The 13739-nt window shown below is 42.1% G+C and overlaps 1 protein-coding gene across 1 annotated transcript; it reads left to right on the forward strand.

Annotated features, from left to right (window-relative positions):
- The first annotated feature begins 7207 nt into the window (after positions 1–7207).
- Positions 7208–13503, forward strand: LOC143025833 (uncharacterized). Its single transcript, XM_076185845.1, has 2 exons — positions 7208–7282; positions 7926–13503. Exons 1-2 carry the CDS (start codon positions 7208–7210, stop codon positions 9144–9146), a joined length of 1296 nt encoding a protein of 431 aa, XP_076041960.1. The 3' UTR covers positions 9147–13503.
- Positions 13504–13739: the final 236 nt, after the last annotated feature.

A 13739-nucleotide genomic window follows, 5' to 3' on the forward strand; every position in this document is an offset into this window, starting at 1 on the left:
ATTACAACTCAGTGAATTTACCATTTTTTCTTGGCTAAAGGCAGCCTCATTTGTCCTAGATGTGGAGGTACACTGAAACATGTATATCTGTTTCAATTAAAAACATGATCTACAGAGACGAAGTAGGGAAGAACCAGTGTATGAAGGAGAATTATAGACAGAGAGTAAATGGGAGAAGATAGGAGAGGATATATGAAACGGACGTCCTTTGATCTTCAGGATAAAGAGAACAACAAACACACTAGAATGATGGTTGTTTGTTTATGCCATGTATCTCCTTGTAGTAGAGAGAGAAACAAACAGCAGGGCAATTAGACTTACGTGACAAAGGCAATTAGAGTGACTGAATGAGGAGATGGTTCCCAAGAAATCTCCCATCAAATTTGACCAAGAAAGAGTCTTCTTTCGGAAAAATCACGACACCGGAAACCGACGATGAGAGAAAGTTCTTGGAGAAGTTGACGGGGAGAAGTAGACGGGTTTTCCTGCTTCAGAATTCGAAGGATCAAGTTTACGAATTCCGAGCTTTAAAAGAGTACATAGGCATTTAAAAAAAAAAAAAAAAAAATCAACATCCCACTCCCCACGGTGTGGGAAGTGAGAAACCTCTTTTTCTAAGGCCGATCTTAGGGTCGCTTCCCCGCTTGGCTAGAGATGTCGAGAACTAACGCAAGAACTATGCTACTAGCCCCGTGAATCGATCTGACGAGAATCGATCTGACGATCACCTCATGAAATCGACACAATATCGACTGGGCTGCCGCGCGGCCCAGGCATTAAAAAAAAAAAAAAAAAAAAAAAAAATAAAAAAAAAAAAATAAAAAAAAATGATGGTAAAAGAATGAGACACTGAAGAGGAAAAGGCAATGTAACAGAAACTCTATAACCATCAGCACCAAACAGACCACCCGCAGTCGAAGACTCGGGTGGACTCGCTTGTAACTAATCAAGACCAACTTTTAGATCAGGTTTCAGAGCTCCAAAAGCAACCAAGTTAGCGGACGTTGTGAAAGTTGAATGAATCGAGCCGTGAAGAAGAAGAAGAAGAAGAAGAAAAAGAAGAAGAAGAAGAAGAAGAAGAAGAAGAAGAAGAAGAAGAAGAAAAAGAAGAAGAAGCAGAAGAAGAAGAAGAAGAAGAAGCCTTGCTGCAAGAAAGGCTTCCCCCCATATTCTCCTCATCATCATCTTTCTCCCACCCACCCACCCTTCTCCCCTCCCTTTCCTCATTTCCTCCCTTTCCCTTTCTCCCTTCCACCTTCCCTTTTCCTCCCTTTCCCTTCCCCTTTTCTCTCTTCCTTCCCCACATTCCCTCTTCCGTCTCCTCCTATTCCCCCCTTCCCTCTTCCCCCCTCTACTTCCCCTCATCCACTTTCCCCTTCCCTTCCCCTCCCTTCTTCCCCCTTTCACTTCCCCCCTTCCCTCTTCCCCTTTCCCCCTTATATCCTTCCATTTCCCTTTCTCCTTTCCCTCTTCCTTTCCCCCCTTCCCCTTCCCCCTCCCCCTTCCCTCTCCCCTCATCCCCTTCCATCAACCCTCTTTCCCTTTCACCTTCCCCCTTTATGCCCTTCTTTCTTCCCTTCCCCCCTTTCCTCTTTCCTCTCTACTTCCCCTCCTCTCTCCCCCTTCCCTCTTCCCTCCTCCACTTTCCCCCTTCTCTCTTCTCCTTCCCTCAATCCTCTTCCCATTCCCAATTCTTTCTCCCTACCCCTTCCCTCTTTCCCTTTCTACTCTTCCCATTCCTCCCTTCCCCCTTCCCTCTTTTCCTATTCCCCCTTCCCTCCTCTCCCCTTCACTTTACCCCTTCATCCCTCCTTTTCCCCTTTCCCCTTCTACCCTTCCCTCTTCCCCTTCCTCCATTCCCCTTTCCACCTCCTCCCTTCTTCCCTCCACTTTCTCTCAACCCCCTTCCCCTTCCCCAAACCGCTCTTTACCCATAACCCTTCCCTCCTCTACTTCCTCCCTTCCATCTTCCCCTTTCTACCATTCTTCCTTCCTTCTTCCCTCTTTCCCTTCCTCCCTTCCCCCTCCCTCTTCCCCATTCCCATTCCCCCTCTTCCCTTCCCCTTTACCCTTTCTGCCCTTCTTCCTTCCCCCTTCCCCTTTCTGCCCTTCTTCCTTCCCCCTTCCCTCTTCCCCTTCCTCCCTTCCCCCTCCCTCTTCCCCATTCCCATTCCCCCTCCTCCTTTCCCCCTTCCACCTTCCCCTTTCTACCCTTCTTCCTTCCCCCTTCCCTCTTCCCCCTTCCCTCTTCCCCTTCCTCCCTTCCCCCTCCCTCTTCTCCATTCCCATTCCCCCTCTTCCCTTCCCCATTCCCATTCCCCCTCTTCCCTTCCCCTTCCCCCATTCCCATTCCCCCTCTTCCCTTCCCCTTTCCCCCTTTCCCTTCCCCCTTCCCTCTTCTTACAAATGACACTCTTATAGCTTGGACCGTGGTGCCCAGGCCCCAAATGAGGAAAGATTGAAATAAATGGAACTTTTGGAGAATAGGGTACAACCTGGAGAAAATGATGAGAAAATAGTATGAGAGAGGGCAGAGGAAGAGTAAAACAGGGGAGAAGTAAGATTAGATGAATGATTAGAAGAAGAAAGAGAAGAAAATAGAAGGCATGTGAGATTGAGATAGAAAGAGGTAGGTAGATAGATATATAGGTAGACGGATAGACAGTTTAAGAAAGGAAGAAGAAGGGAGAGAGAGAGTGTATGTGTGTGTGTGTGAGAGAGAAAGAGAGAGAGAGAGAGAGAGAGAGAGAGAGAGAGAGAGAGAGAGAGAGAGAGAGAGAGTTGAAAAGGAAAGAAAGAAAAGAAGAAAGTTTCTATTAATCATGATTTCGCCCCACACAGTAATTAGATCAACGATTTGTTTTGTCTTAAACAGCAGAGGTACCGTTTAGTCTCAAGTCCACTCCAAAATGAGTGAAAACAAAGTGTCGATTGCGTAACGATATTTCGCGAACTTGAAAGTTAAATGGCATTTCTACATTGACTTCCTTCCATTGCAAAATAACTTCGACGTCACACGATGCTCCACTTGTTAATAATAAAATAAGTAAGTTTACGCCACGAGGCACTTAAGAGTGACGTGAATAATATATGTTCAGACTTCCAAGGGAAGTAGTAGTTACACATTTTTATCTTATTCGATTTAATTCAATTGTATCTTGTTTGTAAGGGGAAAAACGTGATATGTGTATGTATGTAATTATATTTTGTTTCATTTCATTATTTCATCTCATATTATATTACATTACTTTGCTTTATTTGACTTTGGCTACCTATCTTGTAAAGAGGAAAAAGACCTTGGTGTATGTATGTATGTATGTATGTATGTATGTATGTATGTAATTCTATTTTGTTTTATTTTATCATTTTGTCTGATTTTATCTTATCTCACATTACTTTACCTTACTTTACATTACTTTGCTTAATTTATTTTTACTATTATCATTCTACCCTGAAACCAAACATCATAACTTCGCCTCATTCCCTCTAATCACACGGGGACCAATTCCTCGTCTCTTGGGTTCTGACGCGCTATAGTAGCGTTTCGTTAACCTTGTCGAGATAGAGACATACTTAGTTGATAGACGCTTGATTCTGCCTCATTCCAGACCCTCTCGTTCAACTGTGACCTGCCCTAGGAGTAGGATGGAGTTCCACGAGACTTCCTTTTATATATACCGAAGTTGAATGAAATCGCTTAGTTTTCTGTGACACAACTCTCTAATTACTCTGTTTAAGATGTTACCATATTTGGGCAGCCTGGTAGCCCCAGTAGATAACGTGTTGAATTCATGAGCAGGTGGTTCTGAGTTCGATTCCCGGGATCTGTTTTCTGTCTCGTACGTTGCTTTCCGAGAAGCCTGGCCGGACGGGGAGGCGACCCAAACATAGGCAGTGGGATGGTTAGTTTAAGTTAACATGTTAACCAATCCTGACCTCATAAATGAGCTTTTGTGATTTCTATTAAAGTTTTACTTGAATTTGCTAGAACGAAGTAGTTTATACTACAACGATATTTTTTATTTTTATATTATTTAGAATTATAAAAAAACACACTGAAAATAAAAGGCATCACCTATACCAGAAACTTCCAAATCCTCTGTCTTACATCACTGCTTGACGAGAAACATAAATTATTCGCATCACATACAGAGGCTTCCTTGAGCGTAGAATTTCGTAAGTTATAATGATCGCAAAGATTTTTAAACCCAAATTCAGTAAACCATTATTAGTGTTACTACTAGTACCGTTGCATTACCGTTATAAATGTTTTTATCGTTACTAGTATTGTAATCGTTGCTAGTATTGAAATCGTTACTAGTATTGTAAGTACTTCTCGTACAATTACCGTCACTAGTACAGAAACAGTTACTAGTAGTGTTAATATTATTTGTAAAATTACCGTTATAAATGTTTTTACCGTTACCAGTATTACGGTCACTACTAGTATTGTAATCGTTGCTAGTATTGAAATCGTTACTAGCATTGTAAACATTTCTTGTAGCGTTACCGATACTGTTACCGTTACCGTTAATATCGCTGCCGTTACTGTCACTGGTAACGGTAACCGTGCTAACACTATTAAAATACCGATACTGAGCACAAGGTAGTATTAGGCTGTTTACTTTAACCTGGCAGAGATTCATAAAAGATAAAAAATATATATTCCTTCGATTCACACACTTCATTGAACACACAAACAAACACAAAGAAAAAATAAGCAAATTATGAAAAGTTATTAGAATTACACACCGATTGCTCGACAGTTACTTTAAAAATATCAAGATCAAATAAAAAAGACTTATTCATAAGACTGATAAATTTTATGACTTATATAAGGTTTATGACTGAGTGTTCCTACAGTGCGACGATGTGCTCCTCTGACAAATGAGATCGCCAGCGTTGTGACGTTTTGGGAGGGGCTCACGCTAGTTATCAATCTCGATATAAAATATAATCCACTTCTATTATGCTCCTCTACACCCCCAAAAGCAAATTAAAAATTATATATATATATATATATACATATATATGTATATATGTATATGTATATGTATATATATATATATATATATATATATATATATAATATAATTATATATATTCATATTCATTTGGTTATGGAATTAATTATATTATTACTATTACATATGTTCCTGAAAGAACGTAATAATAGAAGCGTATTGACCCTTTGGCGGCATTGAATTTTCTCTGAAAAGAGTGTAACTGTCTAGCAACAGAGAGAAGAAAAACGTCTGCTCTTAGCCAACAGCAAATTGTCTGACCTACACCAAAACAGACTCGTCTGGAGTTGAATTGAAAAAAAATACCAGAAACTCGTCTGCACATTCAATTATTGGGCCTTGAAGGGGTAATACTGTTCATTGAGCATTCAGCGTCAAGAGATCTAATTGTTTAGAAAAACACGGAGATCAAAGGGAGAAAGGATAAAGAGGAGGTGGAAAAAGAGGCACAAGAGAAGAAAGAAGAGAAGTAGCAAGACCAATAGGGTGCGAAGGAGGACCAGGAAGAGTAGACGAAACAGAAGACCCAGAAGAAACAAGAGGAGGAGGAGGAAGAGTAGGAGGAGGAGGATGTAGAGGAGTGGGAAAAGTAGAAGTAGGAGTAGGTAGAGTAAAAAGTGGAAAAGAAAATACTGTGATGAAGGTTGAGATGGAAATAGATGAGCAGAGAGTGGAGGAAAAGAGGAGGTGGTGGTTAAGTCATGTACAAAAAGAAGAGGGATAAAAGAGAGTAACGATAAGTAATGCAAAGAAGGAGCACGAGAAGAAAAGGTGACAAATGACTTGTAAGTCAAAGATGTGGATCTTGATTTGATGGCTTTACGATGGGGGAAAGTAAAAAGAAAAAAAAAAGGGAAAACGAAGGAAAAAAATATCCTAATTCTATAAAAATATTGTCCAGATGATGATGATGATGATGAGAATCATTATCATTATATTTATTTATTTATATATTATTCATATTATTCTTTGCTAGACGTTTCAATTCACTCCAGGCCATAGAACCTGGGGAATGTATGTGTAAATGTATTTGTGTGTTTGTATGTTTGTTTATGCGTGAGAGTAGATATGTACGTGTGTGTGCGTGCCCGTGTGTGGCTCCGTGTGTATGTGTACGTGCGTGTGTGTTTATATGTACGTGTGTATTTAGTGTATTCACGCGTAAGTGCATACGTGTATGTTTGTGTACGTGTGCGTCCATGGGTGCTAGTGTATGTGTATGTGTGTGTGTGTGTGTGTGTGTGTGTGTGTGTGTGTGTGTGTGTGTGAGTGAGTGCCTTTGCTTGCGTGTGCATGCATGTGTGACAGCGTGTATGCAATATTATATGTGTTTATACGCTCGCTCGTGAGTGCGTCGTGTGTAGATGCACATGGTAACCGCACTATTTTTCTAAATAAGATAAATTTAGACTTGAAAAAAGTGTATTCAAGCAACATCATTAGGCAGATTTGGGAAGAATAATCCCAAAATCCTATTAAACCCTCTTTCTTCTGACGTCAGATGTCTCCAGTTTTTGAAATATTAATGCAAAAAAAATATATAGAATATTTCGGCATTACGTTTGACCAAAATAGAAAATGCTGAGAGTAAAAGGAAGCAGGGCCACTGGCGTATCTTTATATAAATCAATGGCTACAATTTAATAACAATAACACCTCTTGCTTCGAACTTCATTGATTGTAAAGACCGTGGCCATTACTGGGCCCCTCCTGTAGGAGAGAGGCCAAACGCAGAGTATGGGATCCAATGTATTTAACGTTTCGCCCAGCAGGGCTTCTTCAAAAATAACACAGTGGAGAAACATCTGACTCCTTATATAGCCCGAGCTTGCTGGGCGAAACGTTAAATACATTGAATCCCATACTCTGCGTGTGGCCTCTCTCCTACAGTGCTGTTGCAGTCGTTGCTGCTTTTATTCATGGCCCCCCTCCTACTGATATCTGTTGTTTGTGTTGCATATTGGTCTGGTGCTGTTTCCCCAACTATCACGATGACAATATCGTACCAAATACATTGGGTCGAAGATGGTAAATGAGAGATTTAATTAAGGAGGGTAATAGAATGGAGGGGTAGCAAAAGTTATAATTGATCATTATTGTTTTTTCTTGTGAAGAGTGGCTACCCCCCTTGTAAGGGGGAAAAAGCCTTGGTATATGTATGTTGTGAAGAGTAATATCCAACCATGAAAAAATACTGCGTGAATCTGGACTGCAAGGATGTCATTAAAGACCTTAAAGGTACTGCCTGCTTAGACCCTGTACAGTCAACACCAAAACGGGGAACTATTAGAATAAATATAAGTAAATAGATGATAAGTAATTAATAATAGATGATAATATACAATTGATAATATAATCAATAAAAACTAATAAGTTTAATTAATTAGATAATAAGTAAACAAAACCATTAGAATAAGCAAATGCCTAAAATTCGGGGGAGGCTTGGTAGATATCAAGATTCTAAAAAAAAAAATGATAATGAGAACTCACAATATTCTTAAATTAGACACTAAATACATGAGAAGTAACACCCTAAATTTGTCTGGACGTAGGTATCTAGTAGTAGATAGAAACGATCTTGCCAACCTCCTAGTCAATGAATGAAGTGACTTTCTTCGGATGCAGTAGAGTCTACCACAGCTCGAAGTTTCAATATTTATTTGGCCTAACACATAAGTAACTGTAATGTCTGTTTATTTTGTCATCTTGTGCGCCTACATATTTTTATTTATCATTTCCTGCCTCTTTAAGAGTCAAATGATCTACTATTGGAGTGCTTTGCCTCTGCGATTCTTTGTCACTGTAATCATCCTGTTAGCTTGCTTAACCTGACTTATTCCTTTGCAGTTTACAATACCCCTCACTTAACCAAGAAACTAATTTCCTCTCATCTCTTCGCAGGTATCGGACGACCTCGGCTACGTCATCTACTCAGCGCTCGGCAGTTTCTACATCCCAAGCTGCATCATGATCTTCGTCTACATCCGCATCTACTACGCGGCCAAGGCCCGGGCCAGAAGGGGAGTTCCGAAAAAGAAAGCTCCGAAACCCTCGCCACTCCCGCCCAGCAGACCGTCTACTTGCGGAGTCGGCGGCGGCGGTGGCGGTGGCGGTGGCGGTGGCGGTGGGCCGTCCTCGAACGGGCAGGGCAGTTCCAAGGTTAGTACACCTCGAGCTGTCACCACCAGCTTCACAAGGACTCCCTGCCCGACGCCGAACCCGAGCGAGGGGAGTCGGATGAGTGTCACGGAGAGGACAAGTCTGCTCAACAGGAAGGTGCATATCTGTGATGTTAAGGTTCACGAGGAGGAGACCACCTCGCACAAGCCGCCGCCTGAGGCCGGCATTTCTGGGGTGCGCGGTAACGTGGAGGATGATCTCACCCTCGACAAGGAGTGCGACTCGCAGGGGACGTCGCAGATGGTGCCCCTCAAGACGGTCAGCGAGCAAGTGGAGGCCGACGACAGGAACCACAACATCAACAAGGGGGAGAACGGCGTGTACTTGGGGCCCCTCGGCCCGGACAATCCGGACTGTGTTGGGGCTTCGCCCTTGCCCACGCCCTCCGCCCCGCCCACGCCTATCAGAGACCCGCGGCAGCCCAACGGGGGCGTCATCGTGGCGACGGTGTCCCCGGGCGGGTCCCTGAAGCGTGGTGCGTCGGCTCCCTCGGTCGACGGGGACGTCGTCAGTGACATCGACCCTTCCTCGTCGGATAGCGGCGTCGTGACGCGCTGCTCCGTCGTCAAGCCGCTCAAGCTCCGCTTCTGCCATCCGCTCCTGGGCAAGAAGCTCACCAAGCCCAAGCGTGAGCTCATTGACATGGGGCGCGTATCGACTCCGAAGGCTCGCGACCCAGAGAAGGAGAAACGGAGGCTGGCGCGCAAGAAGGAGAAGAGAGCCACGTTGATCCTTGGCCTCATAATGGGATCCTTCATCGCCTGCTGGCTCCCCTTCTTCCTTCTCTACATCCTAGGGCCCTTCCTTGGCGAGTCCATCCCAATCTTCGCGTTCGACTTCGCCTTCTGGCTTGGCTACATGAACTCTGCCTTCAATCCCGTCATATACACCATCTTTAACAAAGACTTCCGAAGGGCCTTCAGAAAAATCTTGTTTAAGTAAGCTTTGTTGAGGGTGGGCGAGATGCCATGAATATGAAAATGAGAAACACGAAAAGCCTTGGCCTGGTGGGAGACTTGGGTGAAAACAGCTCCTCTGTCTTGAAGATGGAGGAGGTCTCGATGATAGTTGGTTTGGTCACCTCGGAGGAACGTCACCGTAGCTTCAAAATAAAGAACATGAAGGCGCAAGAAGGACGAGTGGACTGGAAAAATATCTAAAATCAGCGTTGTTGAGTTTTGGCCGATGGAAGACTTAGGAACGTGAGAGGTTAGGATGCCGGCTGGTCGGCTGCCGGGAAAGGCGCGGACCGGTAACGGCCAGCTGATCCGGACGTGGTCCGGAGAATCAGGGGCAACATTCTTTCATCAGTGTGTCAAAACCAGGTCATGGTGCGTCTTGCCTTCAGCCAAGACTGCTTACATAACTCAATGAAAACACACACACACACACATACACACACACACACGTGCATGCACGTGCGTGCGCACACGTGCATGCACATAAACATCACTATCCCCTGCTCCTAACCTCTTCACTTTTCATGAGATCAAGACAGGTGAGCGCGAGGTGACCATCTTCCACTGACTGTGTAGACAAGCAAGAACAAGTACTTTCCGTAATTCGATATTGTTAGAGATGATGTCGAGTACGTGGATAGTTATGGCGATGATAAAGATGCTGAGGACGATTATGTTGTTACACTCTTTATGGTATTGATACAACTCCTGTGCGTGATATGATGTGTACATTGTATTGTTACATCGTGTATGATATACACATAAGTACGTGATGTTCGTACCCGTAGATGCATTTTCAAAAACACTGTGGTCTTTGAAGGAGCGAACGCTACGTGTGTGTGTGTGAGACAGAAGCGTCGCCACCACGTCACGGCTGAGTCACGTGACTACCACGTGACCAGTCCATCTTGATACAAGACAATGAAATAATGGATGCTTTATCAAGTGATAAGAATTTCTTGTATTTTTACTTTATGTGATGCTACAGAGTACATAACATTGTTTTTTCTATTGTATTATAGATTACCTGAAAAACTGAAAAATCCTGTGTATATAAATATATCAGAATCAAATCTATGGTTATATAGATGGTTATATATCCACACGTAGGACCAACGATAGAAATAGCTGTATATTACTACAACTGTCATCAACCGTTTTGTTAACTTGGAGTCTCTCCCTATCCCCTCCCCCGATTCCATGGTTAACAATAGCTCGCAGTACGTGCGAGCTTATCTGTACTGTAAGAACCAACGAACACGTTTACTAGTCTAGAGGCATTTGTACATAGCTATTGTATAGACTCACTGTGCCATTCCCATAACCAAACTCGATCCTGTACCACGAACGAAACGTTCGAAGCATCCTAGTTCCCTCCTCCTCCTCCTCCTCCTCTTCCTCCTCCTCATCCTCTTCCGCCTCCTCTTTCTCTTCCTCCTCCTTACGAAGCTTCGAAGTCTGTTCGCCAGCAAGTGTGTTGTCCGCTGTGCTTGACATACAAATACATATATGCATATGTATGTATGCATCTGAATATTATATGTACATATACATACATATATATGCATATACCTTTATAAACATATTATATTTCTAAGTGCGTCGAAGTACCTAAGGGTTATTAAACGTTGATGAATACACAGAAAATCAAGAAAGTGTAGTGTGCGCTCGTGCAAAAATGATGAGGTAACGTCTGCTCCACCAACCAGCTGGAGAACACAGCTGGTGAAGTAAACCAGTTGGTCAAATAAAAATAAAATCTCCTACACACGTGTCCGCTCTTGTCCTTTTTGTACTGGCTTGATAGCTCGCCTAGGATTAATCATTATATCCATATTTTTTATTATTTTATATCATTGAAGACGAAAAAAAACACTCTCCTTTACCCAAAGACTCCTCTTGTTATGCCCAAATATGGTCCCCTCCAATTGATATTTCTTTATGTCCGTCACGATTTGAGCATCATCGTGATTATTATTTTTTTTTCGACATCATGTGATGGATATTGTTTACAGAGGAAACAGAAATCAAATCGTACATACGTTTTTGTAATTCTATGATAGTAACATGCACTTATTTTACAAGTGTTAGGTGATAAGATGTATTTTTGTGTGACAAGAATCGTGTTGATAACTCTTAGAAACTGTAGTAGCCGCTTGTTTTTGCAATACATTGTAAAGCTACACATATCTGATGATGATGATGATGATGATAAAGCTGAAGTCTTGCGTCTGAAACATTTTTCTGAAACGAAAGGTTTGGTAACCACATCTCCGTGAATCAACTGGCATATTTGCAATCTTCGTCTTTACTTTTTTCGCGGCAACATAATAGTCTTTATTTCTTTCTATTACTCTATTTTGTGGAGAGGAGAGACATTCCCCATCAGATCCTGTGCGTTCATATCAGCAAATGCGAACTGGTGAAATTAATTAGATCGTATTCTGAAAGACCCGCATTCTGGTCTTTGGGGAAGTCCCTACAATTCCACACTTTCCCTAATGTATGAAATTAACTAAAAAAAAAAAATTGCTCTTATAACCTACATCTCATGTTATATATAGAATGTGTTCAGATTAAAGAAAACAAATTACATGAAAAAATATATTCTTCTTTATTGATTTCATGCTCTGACTTCTCAAGGCGAGGTTGTTCATTGTCTTCATAAAAGAGTTGAAAAAAAAAAAAATTCTACAAGATGCAATATTGTGCCTCGGGAATTGAAAAGTATCCTGGCGTCACGTGTATGTTTGGCGAGTGAGCCGCCATTCCTCTCCTCCCCAACTGTGGACGAAGCTTCTGCGGCAGAGTCGTCCAGTCAGTAGGCTGGAGGAGTAGAAGAAAAGCTTCTGATTAGGTTCCATGAAGTCGTTTTGTCCGACCCAACCCATCCCCATCGTTTGATTTCATTCAGCCGAGTTTTCGCTTCTTTTTCCTTTTCTGTTTAGACTTGGCGAACTACAAGTAGTAAACTGTCAGAACCGAGATAGAAGGAGAGTCTGGAAAGATAAAGAGACATCCAAGAACCAACTAAGAGACCCGTCATTCCTCCAACACTTCCCCTCCTCCTCCTCCAGCCCCGTCCCTCCACACGCCTCCTTCCCCAGTCCCCTCTTCCCCGGCCCCTAATCCCGCGACGGGTCCTGTAATGTGGAAGCAAGCACGCAAGCCAACATCCCGCCGCCCGCGCCACCGCCGCCGCAGTCGTCTGAAGAGTGTGTCCGATTAGCACGTTGGGCGGGGACACTAGTCGACTGGTTTGCTGCGGTCAACGTAAGCATATCCATCGAACAAACCGACCGACCGACCAATTTTTATGAACCTATCGACCCGGGCCTGTTCTTTCCAAACCCCCCAATCGTCCCCGTAAGACCCCCAATCATTAGTGAACCACTCAAACCTGTGCTGTGTATCTAAGAAGACCACCTTCCTACAACACCAGCCATGCAACCGAGTAATGTGTAAGGAAAGTTATGTACCTGAGCATAAACGGTATGTGTATATATTTATATATATATATACATATGACTATATGATACATGTTAATCCTTTACATATATATACATATATCATTACATATCAGTAGACTTGGGTCGCTGCCGGCTTGCCAATCATGACTGATCAGCTGAGCCCCAATCAGTCATGGTTAGCAAACAACGTACTAACGAACAAACGCTTACACATATACACACACTCTAGATAAACGTCACGTAGCTGATTTAAGAAAAAGAACTCTGAAGATAAGATATCCAGAGCACAAAGTTCCTTGATACCGAATACCTGAAACATTGGCTAGAAAGTGACCGAATGACCAATGGATGAGCCACGCTTCCATATAAAGACCAGGATACTAAAGCAGGTTCTAAATTAGAGTGCTAACTAGTATTATTATAATATTAAAATAATTATGATAATTTGTTGTTTCCATGAATGTTTTTGTATATAGGTTTTTATCTTTTTCTTTTGAAGAATCGGATCAAGGGGTAAATAAGAACGTGGTTTTAAGAGGAACCACAGAATACCAAGCGTTGTTCATGTTTTATAGACAAAAAATTGGTGTTTCTTAAAGATACAGTGAAGAGCAGATATATGCGCCCCCAATGAAATGACACACATATATATATATATACATACATAAGCAGTAAGGTAAACATTTTCTTCTAATAAACTCACTTTTTCATAGACTAAAACAATGGAAAATACAAATGGAAATGATACATGAAAATTCAAGCATGATAGCAAAATACCTGAGATTGCATATATGAACACATAAGAATTTATGCATATAAATGAGTATATGGAGTGTACATGTAATGTTTTATTAAAGACACTGAATACTGCACTAGTTAATTTATTGTCTTTTCAATAATCCTTTTAATGATTTTGAAATTTAGTCTAAATACTTTATCTGATTGGACAGTGTCCGTTGAACATGTTATACATTGAAATCCTTGTATGCATGATAGCTGGTACGCACAAATAAACCAGGTATCAAAGACGTACAAGCAGCCTTCAGCACCAGCCTAAGGAAGCCAACATAATTTACGATTTTGTGTGTCCCATTGAAGGTGAAAGC

This window comes from Oratosquilla oratoria, chromosome 5 (assembly GCF_046742065.1).
Source record: "Oratosquilla oratoria isolate Oo_2021 chromosome 5, ASM4674206v1, whole genome shotgun sequence".
In the NCBI taxonomy this organism is placed as follows: Eukaryota; Metazoa; Arthropoda; class Malacostraca; order Stomatopoda; family Squillidae; genus Oratosquilla; species Oratosquilla oratoria.

Bases quoted from the DNA above. Each gene is read 5' to 3' on its own strand.
- LOC143025833 (XM_076185845.1), top strand. From the start codon at position 7,208: ATGAAAAAATACTGCGTGAATCTGGACTGCAAGGATGTCATTAAAGAC. The intron at 7,283-7,925 runs GTACAGTCAACA...ATCTCTTCGCAG, and splicing joins GTACTGCCTGCTTAGACCCT to GTATCGGACGACCTCGGCTA.